This window comes from Chionomys nivalis, chromosome 24 (assembly GCF_950005125.1).
Source record: "Chionomys nivalis chromosome 24, mChiNiv1.1, whole genome shotgun sequence".
In the NCBI taxonomy this organism is placed as follows: domain Eukaryota; kingdom Metazoa; phylum Chordata; class Mammalia; order Rodentia; family Cricetidae; genus Chionomys; species Chionomys nivalis.
The window spans coordinates 855,001-876,875 of record NC_080109.1 but is presented as its reverse complement, the minus strand read 5'-3'; the positions used below and the strand labels follow the sequence as shown (position 1 = coordinate 876,875).

The following is a 21,875-nucleotide window of genomic DNA, read 5'->3' as shown; positions in this document are numbered from 1 at the left end:
TATCTTTGAGATATTTATTCATTTCCTCTACCTTTTTGTTTGTAATCTCTAATTGGTTGTGGCAGTTTTTCACCTCCTGTTTAAGGTCCTCTATTATTTTCATAAAATTCACTTTTGAGTCGAATTCTTCTAATTCTTCTGGATTAGGGTGTAGACTTCTCATTTCGGGATTCCTGGATCCTGGTGATGTCATGTTGCCTTTCAAGTTGTTGGGGGAATTCTTGCATTGGCGCCTGCCCATCTTTTCCTTCAAATGGAGCCAGGAGAAGCCTGATGTCTTGGACCAGTCTTTGCTGTGACTAACTCTCTAGGTGTATCTCCTCAGTGTAGGGGCAGGAACCGTTCCCTTCCAGATGAACTCCTCAACACCAAAACATGGATGCGTGGTATTCCAATGACCAGCGTAAAGAAGGCCGAATGCAAGAGGTCGGGCGGGGTCCAGTAGAACACAGGCGACACTGCAGTACAAGCTGGAGGTGCCTGCGCTCCCTTTCGGGGGTTGCTGAGGCTTGCCTGCTAGGCGGGCACTCACTGCTCTGGTTGGGTAGCCTTAGTGTAGGGGCGTTTGTGCTCTCTACCGGGACCTTCCGTCCCAGGATAGTATACACTCACCCGTCCTGATGAAACTTCTCGGCACCTACACAGGAACTCCTGGATGCCCCAATGAGCCAGGGACTAAGGGATGTAGGGTGCAGGCAGAGCAGGGCCAGCAGATCACAGCAGAGACTGCAGCCCCAGCAGCAGGGGCCCGCTTTCCCTGGCGGGACCTTGAGGCCTGCCCTCTAGTCAGGGACTCACTGCTCTGGGTTGGTAGCCTTAGTGAAATGGCAGGAAACTGTTCCACAGCTAAGGACCTTGCAGACAAGGCAGGCTTGGGGGTGGGGGCGGGTGTGTAGGAGAGAAAGCCTTGCAGCAGGAGCTGGGGGAGGGGCGTTTGTGCTCTCTACCGGGACCTTCCGCCCCAGGATAGCACACACTCACCCGTCCCGATGAAACTTCTCGGCACCTACACAGGAACTCCTGGATGCCCCAATGAGCCAGGGACTAAGGGAAGTAGGGCGCAGGCAGAGCAGGGCCAGCAGATCACAGCAGAGTCTGCAGCCCCAGCGGCAGGGGCCCGATTTCCCTGGCGGGACCTTGAGGCCTGCCCTCTAGTCAGGGACTCACTGCTTTGGGTTGGTAGCCTTGGTGAAATGGCAGGAAACTGTTCCACAGCTAAGGACCTTGCAGACAAGGCAGGCTTGGGGGTGGCGGTGGGGGCGGGTGTGAAGGAGAGAAAGCCCTGCAGCAGGAACTGGGGGAGGGGGGTTTGTGCTCTCTACCGGGACAGTCCGCCCAGGGGTAGCACACACTCACCCGTCCCGATGAAACTTCTCGGCACCTCGGAGACAGGATTTTAAATGCTTTCATCATCATGACAAATGTTTCAGATGATAGATAAGCTAATTACCTTGATTTGATAATTTTATATTGTTTGCATATAAGGAAATTCTGTTTTGTACCCCTTAAATATGTTCAATTGTTTTTGTTCAGTATAAATAAAACAAAATGTCATAATAGAACTCTATCACCAATCACGTGGTATGAAGAAAAATAGATCAAAATAGCCTCCATATCTCCAGGGATACAAATTACAGCTTCAATTCTTTAATTAAACAAGTGATGATTGTGTATGAAAATTATGGGATACTAAATAGTACAAAATACAGATGACACATTTTGAGAAATTTCAAAACTACTAGTTGGCTATGTTTCTTAAGATTCTCTTTGGCTTTCTCTTAATTTTTAAAGAAGGAATTATAATGCTACAAGACACAGTTAAAATTGACTTTTATGCAATTTAAAGGCAAAAGCCAAGTCTGAACCTGCACTTGAGAAATTCAGTCCATGCTGAAGGCAAGCAATCATGTTCATTTATTATCTGAATTTAATTGTTTTGTGCTCTGGTCTTAGATAGGTTTCAACTTAAATTAAGAAAGTCACTTAAAGGCCTTCTGATACTTTTTGCATTTTAATTTTTAGTATTTTTGTAATAGAATGCCAGCAATCAATGTCATAAAATGGTTTAGAAGGCAGAAAAACATTTCTAAGAACTAGTTTTATTTTGTTGATTTTTTTTTCTTAAGCAATAAGTTTCCTAGTGTTCCATTTCTAGCACATATAAGGCAATTCAAGTACATAAGATTATTTCATGGTGAAATAATTAAAATTGTATTATGAACTCTCTAAGTATCTGATTAGGAATATTTTTTCTTAATTTCAAGTCATTATATATAATAATTAAAAAAATTTAATTTCAGATAATTTACCAATTCCACAATCCATTGATACCTTTGTCTTAGTCCTTTAGATAATTTCGTAAGACTTTTTAAGTTTAGAACAGAATTTTAGCTGACTTTTTAACAGCAGTCACCTCATAGCATATATTTATCTCCCGATTTCTTCTATCATAGCATGCGGAAGTGAATTATTGAAAAGATAAAAATAAATTTGTTTGCTTTCTGTCAGAGTTCATATTCACAGCCAGCCTTGATAGAAGACCAGAATGATTTAGACAAGTTTGCTTTGGAGATTCATAACATATGCTTGCCGGACAGAATTGAGTTATCTCTGCTCTGGAGAGTAAGTCATTGTAGCGGGGGCTGACAGAGATGAAGATAACTGAGGGAAATTCAATTACCTCTTAGTGTTTTCTTTCTAATGGGATTCCTAATGTGAAAAAGATCCTGAGATGATGCGCTGCGTACTCCTGAGCTGAACCTTGGTACTGGCTTCCTGAATCCTACTGACTTTTACGTCAGATAGGCCTTCCTTACGTATAAAATAAGCAGTTTACTGTGTACAGTAGATTTGATTGAAGCAGAGTTTAAATTTTTTTTTAACTTGACATCATTGATAATTTATATAATCCTTGACTGGACTTTGTGGTGTCTGGTTTTTCAATAAGGCTATTATTTAATATGATAGCAATATTTTTCCTCCCTCTCCAATGACCTTTCTGAAAGTGTATTGTAGTTTCTCACTGCTGATCTATTCATGCCTCTGTCAGTTATCTTGTGCTGTTTAAAAGCTGTTGGACTGCTCAGGTATTTGCATTCTTGCCTTCGCATGCTGCATTAATATCTTTATTCTTTTATTCTGTTTTCCAGTGTCTTGCAATCTGGCCTTTTTTCTCCCTTGTCTTACAATAATCATATTTAATTTGTTCTCTTTAGTATCTTTAGTGTCCATAGAGTTTTTCATTGTACCCATCTCCCTCGACAGAATTTGACATTGATGTCACACCCTTCCTCTTTGAAAGGTTTTGTTTTGCCTTTACTTTCTTACCTGATATTTTGTTATTTCACTTTTCATTTCTCATGGTTTTCAATGTCTTCTTCCTTTGATCAAAAGTATAGATCTCTGGCACAAATACCAGAGCAGTTTTAACCTTTGTATTTTGTTTTGACAGTTCACTTAATGTTAGGAATACTTAACTTCTAGATTGAAAACATTAAATTCTCTATGAAATTTCAGTTGATTTAAATTATATACATGATTAGGAAGAAGCATTACAGAAGCACACAATAAAACTCCCATTTTCGGGGAGTAGAAGGGAGTAGATGGGTGATGGGAACATGAGGGCTCAAGATGGTTGAGTTGGGGGTGCAGTGAAAGAGATATCTTGATAGAGGGAGTCTTTATGGCATTAGGGAGAAACCAAGTGCTAAGGAAATACCCAGGAATCCACAAAGATGACCCCAGCTAAGATTCCTAGCAGTAGTGGAGAGGGTACCTGAACCAGCCTTCCCCTATAATCAAATTATTGAGTATCCTAATTGTCATCATTGAACCTACATTTAGAAACTGATGGAAGCAGATGCAGTGATCCACAGCTAGGCACTGGCTGAGCTCCTGGAGCTCAGTGGAAGAGAGGGAGGAGGGATCATGTGATTGGGGGGGGGGTCAAGATAATGATGGGAAAGCCACAGAGACAGCTGATCCAAGCTAGTAGGAGCTCATGGACTCTCGACTGACAGCCGGACATCCTGTATGGTACTGAACTAAGCCCTATGAATGTGGATGACAAGTTATGTGGCTTGATCTCTTGTGGGGTGGGGAGAGCTTGGAAGTGGGACTAGGACTTGTCCTGGATACATGAATGTGGGGCCATGTGTGACTCAGTTTCCATCTGGAGCCCATTCTGACTTACAATCATTTGAGTTCAAGCTTGCTTGCTCTACTTTTTCCAATAACCTTGAGGACTGTGAGAGACTTCTGATTTAGCCTGTGAGAAACGAACACTCTAATAGAAAGTATACTGCTGACAACAAAGCTCAGAAACATGAAGATAGAATAAGGCTGCTTCTGAGCAGCATGGTCATGTTGGGGAGAAGGCTGCTCACTCAAGGAAAGGGATGGTCTTGTGGTTAGATACTGACTGACTGTCTGTGCTGTGCTTTGTTCTGCTTTTGTATATAAACACATTCTGAAATAAACTCTGGGCTGTTTGGCTTCTTTTGGTATGACCAGACAGACCCCCCGATTCTATCCTGTATTTTCTGTCTCTGTTCCTTTCATCTGACATTTCCTCAGGCTTCATGACCCCTAATCCAGGAACCCTAGCTCCTACACATGAACTGGTAATTTAGAGCCCATTCCCTATGGTGGGATACCTTCCTCAGCCTTGATACAGAGGAGGGGGCTTTTTCCTGCCACAACTTGGTATACCAGACTTTTTTGACTCCTCAAGGAAAGCCTTACCTCCTCTGAGGAGTGCATGGGGGGTGGAATTGGTGACAGTTGCATGGCCGGGGCAGACTGAGGGGCCACTGGCCAGGATTTATCCCTACTGCATGTACTGGTTTTTTTGGGAACCTGTTCTCTTTGGATGGATACCTTGCTCAGCCTAGATGTAGTTAGGAGGGCCTTGGACCTTCCCCTAAGCAATGTGCCTTACCCTTTCTGAGGAGTGGGTGGGGGCTGGGATAGGAGTGTAAGTGGAGGGAATGGGAGGAGGGGAGGGAGTGGGAACTGGGATTGATATGTATAATGAAAAAAGATAGTTTGTTTTCTTTTCAAATAAATAAATAAAAAGAAAAAAGTTCCTTCTATATTCTACCCTTATAGGTAGTCATTTTCACTTATTCATCCTCTCAGAGTTTCTTTATGAACATGTACTCAATCAGGAATATCTATTCTTATTCTCCTGTTTTGTAAATGATGGCATGTTACAAACATTATTCTATATTCTGTTCTTGGAGCTCTGTACTTTTAAACATGTTTATATATAAAACAATAAAGTGTGAGGGACTATTTCCTCCTAGTCCCTATGCTATTAAATCATTGAAATTTTGTCTTGATGTATGACCTTAATTAAAAGAAATTATTATGGAACATCTTTTAAGAGTCTGCTCTGCCCTGTCGTTCTGGGTTTCAGGTCCAACTCAAATTATCAGGCCTTCATGGCAAGCACTATTTCACTGAGCCATCTTGTTGGCCTTTGCTTTGCATTTCTTGGATATTAATTTTAATGCTATTAATGAGCCTGTTATCGGTTTTGTTATCTTGCAGAAACTTCCTTTTTTTTCTTTCTTTTTTGAAATAGGACCTTGTATGGCCCAAGGTGGCTTCAACTTAGTTATGTAGGAAGGATGACCTTTAACTTTTGATCCTCTTTTCTTTGTACTTTAGATGTGTGCCAGCACAGCTAGCTATTATGATGAAGAAATGTTTAAAAAGTCATTTTCGTTACTGAATGTATGAGTGTTTTCTTTTTTATTGTCTCAATTTTTGGTTATTATTTGAAAGGGCAATTTGTACATAAACAATTTCTTTGTTTTGCTCAATATTTTCATGTTTAAAGGTTTTATTAATATATTTAGAATTTATGTTAAATGCATTGTGTTATGAATATGCCTGAGTTTCCCTATAATGTCCACTATATAGTCCCAGTTTCTCCATCTGATCTGACATGCCGCTTCTTTGCTACAGTAAGTGCCTCCATGTTTTAACATGCTGCTGTAAGTGCCCTCCTTTCGTTATTGACTTGTATGTACTTTCGTGCACAGATGTTGAAGGGTTTCAGTTATCGAAGCACAGCGATATGTTCTAATATAAGTAGGAATATGCGTCTCTTCCCCCTCACTAACTATTCAGTTTTACTCAGAATTTCAGTATCATTAATATAATGCTAGATTTGCTTTGTCTGCTTCTCTTTTTCTTCTTTAGGCTCTTTAGGTATATAGTCATGTCTGTATATACTATAATGTCTTTCTTCTTACTTTTATGCATCTGATATTTTGTCTGATTTAATTTGCTCTTGTAAATCAAATATAAAAAATAAATGGTAGACATTTGTTTTTGATATAGGAGAAATGCGCCATTCTTTCTCCAACTAAGTAAGATGCGACCATGAGCTGAAGTAGATACAGTTATTCTTCCTCATGGAAGGAAAACAGTTGATTTTTCTCTTTGTGATCAAGCACAGGTAGTATTACTATATCTTCTTTTAAATGATTGGTTGGATTCCCTCCTTAAGATAGTTGACTACAGTGTGCTTATTTTCAAAACTATGTGAATAGTTTTACTTAGGTATTTTCTTGGTATAAAAATTAAATGTGTTTGCTTTTTAACTCTTTTATTAGTTTAGAAGAAGTAAAATAGTTTAAAACTTGGAAATATATTCCTTATTTTTAAATGGTTACTGACCTAGTTAAAAGCATAACAGATTTTGTGTTTTTAAATACAGGAGATTTGAGAGAAATAAGTTAGTATTGTCTTCAGTTTTTTTTATTTTAAAATTTTTATCAAATTTCCATTCATAAATGTTGATAGATCCTTTGAGTTTGTCTTGCCTTTCCCCATGTAGCTAACTCTATTTTATTTGTTACATTAGTTTGCTAAAATAAGATCTTTTTTTTTAAAATAATAGGTGAGTCTGATTTTGGCTTAACTATCTATATCTTCAATCAATACTAAAGTCTTTTAGTGTGAATATGATTTTTGGTCATGGAAAAGAAATTTTGTCATTATTGATGAAGTAAATGGACAGAGTTAAGTAATTTTCATGGGTTGATACATTCCATTTGATATGTCTCGTTTGATCATTACAAGTTATGGTCTCTCATTCAGAACAATATCCAAGTATAAACAACTGACCATTGTGGCCTTGAACTTATATTGCGGTTGATTTGGTTATAGTTCTCTGAGAGATGCTTATAGGTGTGCTCACTGCTACCTTTATTTGTTTCAGATCTCTCAATCTGTTTTGTTGGTTTATTTATGATTATTAAATAAATAAAATAAATACGTAAAAAAATAAAATTCAGTGGACACATGCCTTTAACCCCAGTACTTAGGTTGCAGAGGATGGTGGATCTCTGTAGTTGGAGGCCAGCCTGGTCTACAAAGCAAGTTCATCCTGGACTGTTACACAAAGAAACCCTGTATCAAAAAAAAAAAAAAAAAAAAAAAAAAGAAAGAAAGAAAGAAAGAGAAAATCCAAATGCTTCTTGTAGGGTTAACCTTGAAAGCTCTAACAAAAACAAAACAAAACAAAAAACCCCAAAACTCAGGTAAGGAAAACAAAAACTCAGATACGAAAAAAGAGCTTTTTAATAGTGAGATGATGTGGATAGAGAGCGTTCTGACATCTTTCCCCTTTCGTGCTCTGTAAGAGAGTTTAGGTCTTAGTCTTTTAATGTTTTTATGTGCATGTCTACAATATGTATACTTTATATTTTTTTGTATAAATAAAAATGGGATTATAATATGTAAACTGCTTTGTAATTTGAGACCCTAGCCTTGTGACACTGGAGTGTGTTCTGTGTGATGCTTGTGGTGTCTCAGGGGAGAAGTAGCTGGAGTCTGACTGCTTGTCATTGTTACTTCTCTTCTTATACACACTACAATTTCAAATTGCAGCTTTTATTGTTCTTTCTGGACACCTTTTATTATTACTTTTAATCGTTTAATAAGTGTTCTGTGATTGCTGATATCTCTTCAAAATAATGCTTTTTTATACTCTTCAGACTCTAATTTCAGCATCAAATGTAGGACTAGAACATAGGAAATTCTTATTACAGAATAGGCAAATGAATAATTATTTTCATAATAAAATGTATAATTTAGGATTAGTATCTTTTGAGGAGTCAAAATTTTCATATATAGAATTTTAATTTTTCTCAAAATTAATTGCCAAACATATAATTTGGTAGTTCAAATATTAATCTTGTAGATTTTCTGTGGATTAAATATTGCTTTTGATATGATTGTGAAAGTTTATCCAATTTTGCTATAAACCCCCTTTTGCTGAACAGGCTTTATTTTGTAGCCTTTATATTATGAGACAGAACAAGAAATCATCATATTTATACGAGTACTAAAATTGTTATTGTAGTCTCTGATGTATTATCGAAAGCAGAAACTCAGGACTATTTATGCTGGAATTTAGTCTTGATTTACCAAAATTAACCATGTACTATTGGATAAGATAGTTTAATTCTCTCCTGCAATGTGAGTTTCTGTAAAGGTCATTGATTTATTCCTCATCTGGTACTTATGTTTAGTGTAGACTGAACTTTAGATAGTAAATTAGAAGTGTCATTTTCTATTTCAGTTATCTTGGCTTTTTATTTTAATTCATGTCTGTAGATTATTTAAACCAGCTCTCAAATATATGCTTAGTTTGTATATTTTGATTAACTTTATGTGTGCTTTTAAGTTTGTCTCAAGTTCAAAGAAAACAAATTAATTCTGAACTAAATAATTATTAATTGAGTGTTAAATGTTTTCTATCCATTACGTATTATATTATTTTAATTTTCATGTTACTAAGTTGAATTTCTCATTTTATTTTTATCTATTAGTTAAAGTATAGTATAAATGATACATTGTAATTCTCTGTGTATGTGTATTTGTTAGTAATTTTTTGGCTTATTTGTGTAAGGACAAGGTCTCATTTTGTAGCTCATGCTGACCTTAAAGTCATGATAATCTTCTTGCCTTGGCCTCATGAGTGCTTGACTTACATATATGTGCCACCATGCTTGTATTTTCTTACTCGCTTTTCAGATACTCTTGCCTTCTTGAAAATGCTTGTTTTACTAGTGTGTTAATAAATGGGACTTAGAAATGTATTATGCTTCTTGGTTTGAATTTGTATTAAGTAATTAGCGAGCTTCCATAAACCTAAGTAATCTTGCAGTTTCCAGGCTGTGCTCACATGTCCCGCTGCCAGTTTGGAGCTCTCCTGGGAAGGTGGTGTCGGAGCTCTTATTGCCATACAAGTTGCTTTTCCCAGCAAAAACCCCTGTCTTCTTTATACTCTTGTTAGCCTATTGTCCAAGGCATGGACATAGGCTCTTATTTTCCTTTTATAGGTATAACAACCACAGAAAGGTTTTAGAATGCCGAGGAGGATTAACAGAACAGTCCTGGGGGAGAGATACTGCATCTCCTAGAGTTCACATGCATTGGAAGTGCCTTTCGACTCTTACGCTTCTCAGTCCAGGCCTTTTCTCTTTGCCAACTCTTAGGCCTGTTCAGGTCCTTGGAGTAAAAGATTTTCTGGCTATATATTGTTTTCTTCTGAAATTAGGTCCCATCCACTTATTGTCAGTAAGTCAACCAGTCTCCCTCTGTCTCTGTCTGTGTGTGTGTGTGTGTGTGTGTGTGTGTGTAGGCATATGAGTGCACAGACACAGGTGCATGTGGGTGCACATTCAGATGTGTGCCTATGCTGTGACTATCAGAGGACAGCCTTGAGTATCATCTGTAGGTGCTGTGCACCTTTCTGCAAGGCTAGAACTCAGTATTTCTCAGTTCATGTTCAGAGTGAGGTCTGTGTAGGATTCAGTGGAGGCTGTCTTTTATGTTGTTTCACTTTCTGTGATTTCCCTGTTGGCGTTTACGTTTTCTACTTTCGGTCTTCTCTGGGTAACTGTTGAACAGATCATGTGAACATATGTTTAGGGCACACATATGTTTACTATGTAAATGTGAACTAGTCCTAGCAGTGGAGAGTAAGTCGGATCTTCATGAGTTCAGGACAGCCTGGACCATGTACTAAGTTCCAGTCCAGTCAAGGCTATATATTGAAACCCTGTCTCAAATTTTGTTCCATACTGTGTTGTTTGGAATTTGTACATGAAAAATCCTTTTCTTGTATATTATGATTTCCAGTTTTCTGTTTTGTAGGTTGTGTGTGTGCTTTGTGCCTGAGTGTGTGTTCATTCAATATTTTGGCTACTGTGAACACTGCAGCAGTACACACAGATATGCAAGAATTTCTGTGGTATACACAAAGTTTTCTTTTAAATGCCCAATAGTAGTATAAATTGTTTATATAGTAGTTCTATTTTCAGTTTTATGAGAAAATTCTATACTGATTTCCATAGTGGCTGCACCAATTTACATTTTTACCATCAGTATATAAAGATCCTTCCTTTCATCCTAAACATATCGAAAACGTTCAACATCCATAGCCATTAGGAAAACACCAATAGAGCAGCTTTCAGATTCGATCTCCCCCAGTGGAAATGTCTGTTATTAATACATGTCAATAAGAATCGAAGAACTTACAGTAATATGATAGTGTGTAGTTAGATATACAAATTCAGTTATCATTTCATGTTAAATAATTTATTCCAACTTTTGGGGACAATTTCCTTTAAGAAGGAAATGGGTAAAATATTTACTCAAGGAAAGTAGAACATATTTTAAATTGGAGAACTTTGGCTGCTATTTAATAGGCAGGATGTTTGAGACAAGATCTAGCTCTACAGACTACACTGGCCTGGAATCAACTGTTAGCCCAGGTAGGCCTCCAGATTGCTACAACTATAGCACGAGTCACTAATCATGTGATTACAAGTCTTATTTTCCACACTGATTTTGTCTCTATCCCTTGCTGTTTTATTTTATTTTACTTGTTCGATCTTGAGTGCTTGATTCTTGGTGAAAACTTGTTTATTCTTTAACTCTCTCTGCTTCATAAGGTTTTCCCCCTTTTTCTATATACCATATTTATCTCTCTCTGAGGAATTTTGATATAGTTATTTTTATCTCCTATTGTAAAGCTGTGATTGTTTTCTCAATTGCATTGAGAGGCTGAAAGAAAAGGACTGTTCACTGTGTGTTCTGGTAACAGCAAAATGAACATAGAGTGAACGTATGAAGCTGTTATTTCACACAGACAGTTTTCTCAACATTTGGTTTCTATTATTTAGTCCTCCCGAAAAATCTTGTTAAATTGTTCTAGATGAGGCAGCTGAGACACAACATTTTTGTATAACTTGTTCAGTTTTGAAGACTTCATATCTGAAATTTGAATTCAAGCAATCTAGCTATAGATAATGTGCTTTTCAGTACTGATTTAATAATGGTCATTTATAAAGCTGAGTCAATTACTTTCCATTCTGCTTCTTTTGAACTGCTTTTGTTTTGTAGTTAGCTATGAGTCACCCATGGTATTTGTAAATATATCTACTCCTTTAACCATGAGATCTTACTAAGTTAAATAAATGACCATTGTTTTGTATGTTTTAAAAATCACATTGTGATTTTTAAGTTTCTTAAAATTTTCAGTCCTATTTATTGTTTAAATTCTGTCAGTTTTATTGAACCATACAGTTTTTACTTAATTTATCAAATAGATAGATGATGTATTGCTGGCAGTGTTAGTGGACCTATTTTGCCTTTGTATAGTGTTTGGGCATTTATCAAAAATTTGGTGGTTTGAAAATTATCAATTGGTACTCTAGTAAGTAATAAAACAGTTTTGTATATACACTGGAAAGTATGTACAAACTTCAGTCTGTTTGTGTTGACTTGTTTTTACAAATATATGTAAGGCATTTTAAAACAAGCTCTTATTATGAGAAACCTAAAGGTTTCAAACCTGTTTTAATCTTTAAATCATTTAATATTATTGGGTACCGCAGTTTGTAGAGATAAGGCCCCAGAACACATTGCACTTAGTCCATTAAAAGAAGAAGAAATGGGAGAGATACTTTGATAAGTGTCCTGCCTGTTTTAACCTTGAATGCTATTATGGCATGGTCTGTGAAGGGGGGATGGTGCTATATCTGTTTCATTGGCTTAGACTTTTTCCTGCTGAGAGAAATCAATACTCTGAGGCGTTGCATGGCAGAGAGATCACTTCAGAATTAAAGGTGGCTGTCACACATTATCACTGGGTGACTTTTGTTTGCTGTTGAGGTTTTGAAGCTTTCATTTTTCTTAGTCTTTTTCAGGAGCCTAACATTTCTGTAGATAGCATTAATTTTTTTTTAAGGTCAGACTTTAAATATTGTGTGAATGGCAAAGCACAAAGACCCCCAAAAGTAAATAACTGAGAAACTTCTTCATTTGTTGAGCCATATGTGGTTTTCCTTTTCAACAGTTTTCAGTAAATTTATAGTAGAAGTGATTTTGAAACAATTGAGAAGTGACATTCTTAAACTGTTTGGCAGAAGCCATGCTTCCTTAATTAAAATTCCAATAATCTGTGTGTAGCTCTTAAAATGGAGGAGGTAGAGCTGTATATTCTGATATGGAATGAAATACTCTAGACCCATCAACTGCAGAAAACAGTGGTCACAAGCTGCTTTGTTTTCTGTTTAAAGGCAATTTTTAAATATTAAACACTAAATTATTAAAGCAATTCATTTATATTGTTATCATACATACTAAACTAGTAAAAGGATTCTGTTATGTTTTGAGAGTTCTGGTTTCAAAAATTTGTGTTCTTTTTTTTTGGGGTTTTTTTTTTTTTTTTTTTTTTTTTTTTTTTTGGTTTTTCGAGACAGAGTTTCTCTGTGGTTTTGGAGCCTGTCCTGGAACTAGCTCTTGTAGACCAGGCTGGTCTCGAACTCACAGAGATCCGCCTGCCTCTGCCTCCCAAGTGCTGGGATTAAAGGTGTGCGCCACCACCGCCTGGCTTTGTTTTTGTTTTTTAATAATCTGATAAATTAGTTGCCCTGATCAATTAGTTCAAATAAAACATGTTATTCTAGAAATCTAGTACTTGAAACCGTGTAAATTGACCTCCTTAGTTTAGCTGACTTGCTTGATGTTAAAAGGCAGTGTTTGTGAGTCCTCTTTATTTACAGTTAGAACTCTTCTGCTTTAAGATAACCACGGCTCTAAATCTCAGTCTGTTTTCCACCCTTCTCCTCTCCTCTTCCTTTCCTTTTACTGTTTGTAGGAAAATTTCTAACTTCTGTAGAATGAGCTGTTCCTCCTTTTTTTCTTTGTTGTTCTTGTTTTTAAACTGACGTCTTCTGTGTAGCCCTAGGTGGTGTGGGACTCACCACAGATCCCAGCTGGCAAAGCGCTCCAGTTTTGGTATTGATAGTTTGTAGACTTTTCTCTTCTCTGGTTCTTGAACACTCCGGGTACACGTTATTATGATGCTGCAACTGTCATTAGAGAACGGGTGGTATTTTTGTGAATTTTCTCTATTATTTTTCATAGATTAGGCCATTTATTTTTAATAGGCATTTATATCACTGATCCAAATTCTCTGCTTTTCTCATATTTTAAGGGTGTTTCTTTTAAATTCTGCAGTAGCTGATTTAATGTTGTTTTCTAATTTTTCTTATGAATTTTTATTGATTTATAAGTTAATCTGAAGCGAGTTTCTTAAATGTCAATTATATGGGAGCTTTTAAAAAGCATATTCTTTCACCTTAGACAGTCAATCAAAGAATAAAAAGAATCAGTATTTCTAGTTCATTCTCTGCATAACTTCTTATTCTAGTCTTCTGAATAGATTTTTTAAAATCAAATTAATTTATTTGTGCATGTGAATTGGAGGGTGTTATAGTTTATAAGACAACTTGTGGAAGTTGGCTTTCTTCTTCTATCATGTGGGTCCTTGAGATCGTATGAAGGTTCTCAGGTTTGTTGACAAGCACCTATAAGAATAAAGGTGAGCCTTCTCATTAGCTCCTAATAGACTTTTTAAAAATTATTTTAATGAAAGTCAATGGTTTTTCTTGTTCACATAAAATTCCAAGGAAATACTTTGGATGTAATCTGCATTTGTCTAGAATATAGGACACATAGGCAGACATAAGGGTATTATGTGGTATGACTGAATTATAGGTTATGTATTCTAGGTAATAAAATGTAGTTTTTTTGCTTGAGGGGGAACCCTATAGTAGAGTGCTTGCCTAGCATGTGTTTCAACTCAGTACCACACACACAAAAAAATATTTTGAGTTTTTTGGCTGTCATATACTTTTGGGGGTTGAAAATAGAATATATAAATGTATTTGTACTATTAAAAATTCTTTTAGAAAAAACTAGTGATTATTCATAAGAAGCTATCAAATTATTTCTAATTCTTAATTTTGAACTAATAGAAATCTTTCTTTAAAGTGAAATAAGTGGGCTGTTAACTGAGGAAAACTGATGCCACATGTTACTGAATATAGAAAATGTTCACGATGAGGGTGGCTAGCTCCGCTTTTATAGTTCAGTGTTGGATGGTTACTGTGTAGGTGAAGATCACCCTTGTAGTGACGTGTGCTCAAATTGTGAATAAACAGTTGGATCAGCTATGAAATATTGAAGGAAAAGTCTAATTGATAATAATACATGATGTGGGAAATGGATGGTAAGAATGGGATATTTGATAAAACTGTAGTCAATATACAAGGATTTCATGAGCGAGAGCCATGAAGACAACATGTTAGTGCCATGAGAGAAGGTCAGTTCAGTGCCAGGAGGAAACCTGAATAAGCTGTTCGATTGCCAGGTTACTTCTCTTTCAATGTCCATGCAAAGGGCAAATAGTGAAATAGGATAGAATCATGCAGTCTACATGAGAAAACTAAATTTTCTATTGTCTCTGCTTCTTCAGCTAGAGAGCCAGTGTAGGAGCTTACGTTGAGTGGTCAGTGTAAGTTATTTTCTTATTCCATTATAACTTACTTGTTATAAATAAATTAATTCTAAGAAGCAAGTTTATTTTATTTTTCTTTATTAATTCTACAGTAATAAATGTCAAGTTTCTTTATTAGTCTTCAACTGCAAATTGAATTTTTTCCTTTCAAGGCAATTTCTTTTGTTTTTGCATTCAGATATTTTTGTACTATCGTTGTGATGTTATTTATTTTATGTGACTTTTAAGTCCAGAAAAGCATAGGAAATGTGAAGTAAAATGTTCTGCCTAAAAATAATACTGAAGGAGAAATTTAGAGCTACCCTTTATTTTTTGTGTTCTAAATTCCATTGTCAATTGGACTTTCGGGATGGAGTCTCACAGGCACCTCCATTCAGCCTTGAAAAAGATACATGTTTTCCTCAAATACATGTGTGCCACTCAAATATTCCTCATATGTACCTGCCTGAATAATATAAAGTACTATTGGTATTTGATGAGAACATCTTCAATTTACACTATTAAGATATTTTTAAGAACAGAGACAAGTTCATTATATGTTTTAGAAACATTCTTATTTGGTTTCCTTTTATCACATTTTAAGGGCAAATGTGACTGTAATGTTCTACAAGGAGACAAAGATTGATAATCAGAAAAGAATGGTCCTTTAATGTGATTTATATCTATAGATTTTATGTCAGATATGAAAAGTTGCCTTTTAAATTGTAAAGAAAGACCCATTAAGGAATACTTTAAACCATTTTACTATTTAGCTTACCTTGAGTCCTTGTTTTTAGAAATGCCTTTTCAGCAAACTTTGATAGGCTAGCAAATGTTTATTGTTCAACTATTTATAAAAAGTTGAAATAGTCTCTGTAGTAAGGTCTTGCTACAAGTAAGGCACTTAAAGTAGTGTTTAATATGAAGATATGTAATGTTTATAGGAATATAGTGATCATTGACTTCTCTAGTTTCCACCAATAATTTGACTTTCCTCTCAGATAAAGTTAGAAAAGGCATACTGTAGATGTAGTGGGTAATTTAGAATACAATATATATATATTGTATGTATATACACACATATATATGTATTATATGTATTCTATATATATTATATATAATGTATATATTAAATATGTATATATATACATATTATATATATATATATTTAAAGATCACTGTACCCTTACACTGTTCCTTTATCTGTAGGTTAGCTTCTTAGCTCCTGCATGGATCTCTGGAAATACCACTGTCAACGAAATAATACCCCTTTCACTTAGGCTGCTGTCCATTCTGATATTTAAAAAATATTTTTCCTTCTATTTTTTCAAATCAAATTTGCATAAGTTCCTCCTCCTGTGACTTCTTCATCATAGCCCTTCAACAGACATAAAATGTGATATTTACATTTGATTTTCTCTAGCCTATCTGCTATGTCTTATAGTCTCTACATCAGCACTTACATAACATAATTTGTTTTTATATGATTTAAATATTTATTTTATTAATTGTATATCAGTGCATTTCAATTTTTAGCAGTAGTTAAATAAAACTGAATATTTTGTTCCTAAGCTAATTATTTGTTTTTACAGTCATATATTTTTATACTGATGTTGTGATATTTATAACTAGTTATACGACATTTAAAGTCTAAAAATAGAGTGTTGTGAAGCAGGAAATTCTGCCCATGGTAAAATCAAATGAAAGCATGCTTTTGAGCTTGTACTCAGGTGATGCGTAGGGTCCCTCCTCCCCCTGCAGATTGCCCAGGATATTAGAGTTTTTCTTCCTCTTCCCAGTTTGTTCCTCTTCTACTTTCATGTCTTGCCTGCTGCTCTCTCTCCCATTGAACTTGATGGGGATGCTTTTTTAGACCTGGGCATCTTTTCAATGGCCACACCACAGAAGAAAAACATCTTTCCCTCTTCCACCAACCATTAGTTGCTTGGTAATCCTCAGGGAAGGGTTCGATCTTGTGAATTTGTCCCTGTATGACAAGATGTTGGAGGACATAGTCTTTCCCAGGACACCATAGCTGCTGAGTGCAGAGCTAACATCAGCCATGTCAGCCTAGAGAACAGGGTCCCAGAGCCCTCTCTGCTCCTTCATCTGGTTTTCACCTTCTTTCTGCTTTCTTCCTTGATGCTCACTTTGAGGGAATGATATAGATGACCTTTTTATGGCTAAGCACTCAGCAGTCACTTGTTCTTGGAATTAAACTAATCCTCTCATAAAGCAATTTTAGGCTAAAAAAAAAGTTTAAGGCTTTAAAAACAGAGAAATTAAGGGATTGGCCAACACTATCAAGAAACATTAGCCAGATGATAATCTGGTTTATTTTGATTCACAGTGATTTTTTTCTATTTTTCATTCTGAATTCTACAATTTCTTTCAATTTGAATAATTATTGAAAAATACTTTGACCTGTATTTTTTTCTTGTGTCAAATGTATTGATTCTCTGTTTTTCTTTTATGCTTCTGCATTAAAGGTTTATTTTCTTCCATCCTCAAAATCATCCATTGTTAAATTCAGTCTTTGATTCCTTATTAAATGGTACATTACAATACATGTTTTTCTTTATGCACGTAACTATTTTTTGCTAATGGTCTTGAGCCTTGGGTTCAGATGGGCGTGATATGACTTGTGGTTATGCATTCTACTGACACTCATTCTCGGCCCTGTGATCAGATGTAAGTTTCTGCATTAACCACTGTCTACTACTGCACAACAGAGCTTCTCTGAGCTCTAAGCCCTGGTCTGCTTTAAGTATAAGATATGAATTTAGAGGGTAGTTTGATACTAATCCATTTAGCAGACTAATAGAAGTAGGTTCACCCCTGGGGCCTGTGAGCTCCCCCAAACATGGTTTCTAAGCAAGATTTACATTATCAGGGATGAGTTTCCTCTTGCGGCACAGTACTGAGATCCAATCAGAAAGTGGTACTCTCTCAATTCCATTTGTGACTCTATTGTATCACTAGATATGTCTCGTCATGTTTGACTTTATTTTAATTCAAGATGAATAAGTCTGCTGATGACTTTTGTCTCTCTGGACCTATTGCACTTTTTGTTACTATGAAAGTCAGGGAGGGGGAATGGAGTCGGGGGAGGGGGAGAGGAGTGGGGAGAGGGGGAGAGGAGTGGGAGGAGGAGGAGGGAAATGGGAGGCGGGGAGGAGGCGGAAATTGTTTCAACAAAAATAAATAAAATAAAATAAAAAGTCAGCCAGTAGAAAGGAAGCTTTCTGGTCAATACCAACTTGTTTTCTCTGTGCCATGTGATCAAAGTGGGCAGTGTCTTCAGCAATAGCACCTTAATATTAAGTTCAATACCATGAGTCTGTGTCGTTCTGAAGGTCCCTAGGCAAAATATGCATGACTAACAACTTACCTGCCATTGGACTTTTTATTTGGTACTTTATGACTTTGCAGAATTAACTCCAAGTCAACTCATATATCTTACAGTAGTTTTCATGCATCTTTAATGTTAGGTATTTCTCCCCCACTCCTTCTACCCTCTGATTTCTTCCCTCTCTACCTTAAATCTCCCTCCCCAGTAGTCCTTCTTTTCCCTTCATTAGGTCATTTTTTTTTTAAGGATTCAAATGTCCTAGAAGTTTATGATTCCATAAGTAGTGGATTAAATTGTGTTTGGATTAAACGGATTTTTTTTCCTGTGCAATTGCCATAGTTCTACTGTGTTTAAGTTTTGGGTTTATCTTCAGACCATCCCCCCACCCCACCCTGTAGAATAGAGAGTGTTCAATGCTTCTAGAGGTGTCTACTTGCTCTTCTTTACACTGAGCAGGAGGAGCATACTATCTACACAAACTCTTAAGTTTCTTTTTTACCTCATACAATAATTGCATTTGGTGATCTGGGCTAATTTGTCAGTATGATGTGTATTACCCCTGAGTGGTTTAGGACAATCAGGACCTTCTCTGTTGCTGGAGTTGTGGTGGGAGTTGCATAGACTACATAGCCTACTATCCATAGACTACATGGTCTGTCCATACTTCTACTATGCATCTAACAGGAGAGGGAGGTAACCACAATGTATATGTGTAATATGTAAAGTAACAACAACAGTCAAATGCAGTCTACTTCCCAGAGGGTGTGTATATGTACGTGTGCATATACTTTAATTTGGAAGTTAAGGCCATGAGTTGTCCTGTAGAGGGTCAAGTTTGCATCAGTGCTCACGCCTCTAATCATGATCACAAAAGCATAATAAATTGACACCAGAACTGGCAGAACTCTTAAAAAAGAAAAGAAAAACATTTGGGAACTAGCATTGTGCCCATTATTGCTAAAGAATAAAGAACCTTAAGATGTTTTAGAAAATTGCTATGATAGTATTTCTTAAACTTTGATGTACATGCCATTACCTGGGGAAGATGAAAGTCCAAATACTACCTTAGTATTTTGAGAATGGGACTTAATTCTGCATTTTTAATCTTCCAGGTGATTCTTTTGCTGAAGGTTTATTTTATAGGTAGAATTTAAGAGATCAAATTTTTCTTTTTTAAAGTTTTAAAAAATTACTGTGATTACTAATCTAAGCTTTTTTTTTTTTTTTAAAAAAAAAACAAACCAACAAAACATAGCAACAACAACAACAAACCCCAAACTTCTCATCCCGGCCTTAGCAGTGCCCTTATAACTTGTCTCATTACAACCCACTCTCCTGAATCTGTCATGATCATTTTAACATGCGAATCGATCCCGTGTTCTCCTGTTTAAAATTTTTTCAGGGCATTTGAGTGAGTGTAAACACACCATAATTATTTAATATAATGTCTCCAAGTTTATTTTATAGCAGTATTTCCTCTACTTGATCTAAAGACCTCTGCAACCTCACATTCCTCTGACTGTAATGAAGGACCCAGCTTTCACGTGTTTGCTGTTTATTACTGATAATATCTCTGTTTAACTGTTAAAAGCTTCAGAGTGTTTCTTATTCCTGACTTTAGAAAACTAAATTAATCAATGTTTAATGATAATTATAAATTTAGCATTAAAGTTTTGGTTGGTTTGATTAATTCTAAAAATGGTTTTATGATACATTTTTGTTTTTTTATCCATACTTTTATAGTTAATTAATTAATAAATCTTTTTCTCCCCCTTCCAGTCATTGTGTGCTCAATATTCTGCAGACAAACGTGAAGAAGAGAAGATGTGTGATCATTTGATAAGAGCAGCTAAATATCGAGACCATGTGACAGCAACTCAGTTAATCCAGAAAATTATAAACCTTCTCACAGACAAGCATGGAGCGTGGGGAAGTTCTGCAGTGAGGTAGGAAAGCCTTCAGGGTCAGTTCCTAGTCCTCTGTAGGCGGCCTAGGTTTAAATAAATGACTTGGAATGTAAACAAGGCCAAATGAAGAATGGAATTCAGTTTATGTCTTTAGGAAGAGTTCATCTGTATGTGTATCTTTATAGATCTTTTGAGGTGCTAGTTCTTTCAAATTATTTTTAAAGAGAATTTGTTCATCCTTATTCATCTTACAGTGAATTGGTTAGACAAACAAATATTGTTTTATTGATTCCATGTCATAGAATCTCCTGAAATACATCATTTTTAAAATGATTTTATATTTAACATATGCATCTTATAGAAAGAGAATCTAGTTTAGAACTTTTTCTGTAAATAATTTTGACATTTTCTTAAAATTAACTCAATGTTTGAATTGAAGGCCATTTGTAAGATTATTTGCAAGTGTTCAGTAACATAGACAAGGTATATAACTTTTGTTTTCAAGTATTGAGGTCAACTCTTGGAGAGTAATATGCACAGATTTCTGATAGGAACCGTGTCTATTTGGTTCTTTTCAATCCTACTCCAGTTGATGTGATGTGGGATAATGACCATCAAAGGCCTTGAATATTGGGTCAGTGGTTGTTGATGCCTTCTAACATCATAGTTGTCCACCCCCCACGCTCACTCTCTGTGTTGTGTCAACAAGGCTGTAGACTTTGTGGTGCTTTAAGGCTGCCTATTTGATGAGGTCATTTTTATACTAGGTACTAAGTAAACTAGTGTAGTCCTTTGATGTGCATGGTAATAGTGGGAATGATGTATATTTGTTAAAGTTTTTCATTTCTTTTTCTTGAAAGAAAGTGTAAAATTCAAAAAATTTGGGGGTAACTACACTCTTTCATGGGTGAGTGTTATAGAGAGACCAAGGTCCTTTCTAGTGATACTTGTTTAGTACACCATTTCTGTACTGCCATAGTCAAGTATTTTAAAATGATTTTATTGTAACAAAATATTCTTTTTTTTAAAGTTTAAAAAGATTTATTTTTATAATTAAATGAGGTTGTTTGAGAAATTTGTCCAGACACTCGAGTGGAAGCCACCTCTCGCACAAGATATTCTTGAAAAGATGAATGGTCTATAGTGTGTATTTATCTGAAATAATTACTGGTTTATAGTAGAGTTACCAAGAGGCATCAACTCTATTATTCTATACATTATTAAAAGTAAATTCTCAAAAATTTTAATACATCTGAAAATTCAAAGAAACAAACATTTTTAGTGTTTTTTCTCAAATAATAATAATAAGAGTTGTTATAGTCTTGACTTTTGAATAGATACCTTTTTAATTTGGTCTAGTAACAAAAGATACATTATTAAAAAGAAAATTTACATTAGTGAATTGATAGCTTTGTCTGTCCAAATCTTATAACTTGCATTTTGTTAAACAGCATATGGGAAATATGGCAAAGCCCATTGCCTTCATGTTCATATTTCTCTGTCGTTATATTTGGTCCTGCGTCACTTATTTAGAACACTTGGTTGCTCTCTGATGCCTTTTATGCAGTTATCTTAACACTCTGCTATTCCTTATTAATTCTTACTATAGTGAATTTCTATACAGTGGTGCTCTTTTTCAGCTGTATAAGAAGATGTAGCTGACAGAAAGTGTGCTGGCTCACCATTCTGTGACAGTGCTTAACTCTTCTCTGCTTTTCCTTGTATGAGGCTTGCATAATCAGCT

The 21,875-nt window shown here is 35.8% G+C and overlaps 1 protein-coding gene across 4 annotated transcripts in view; it reads left to right on the top strand.

The window, feature by feature from the left end:
* Lrba (LPS responsive beige-like anchor protein) overlaps positions 1–21,875 on the top strand; it is a 484,014-nt gene that overhangs the window by 174,847 nt on the left and 287,292 nt on the right. For all 4 annotated transcript variants that reach the window (XM_057757319.1, XM_057757317.1, XM_057757318.1 and 1 more), the window contains exon 37: positions 20,004–20,170. In XM_057757319.1, the coding sequence (XP_057613302.1) occupies positions 20,004–20,170 (167 nt within the window). The remainder of the gene's footprint in view (positions 1–20,003; positions 20,171–21,875) is intronic.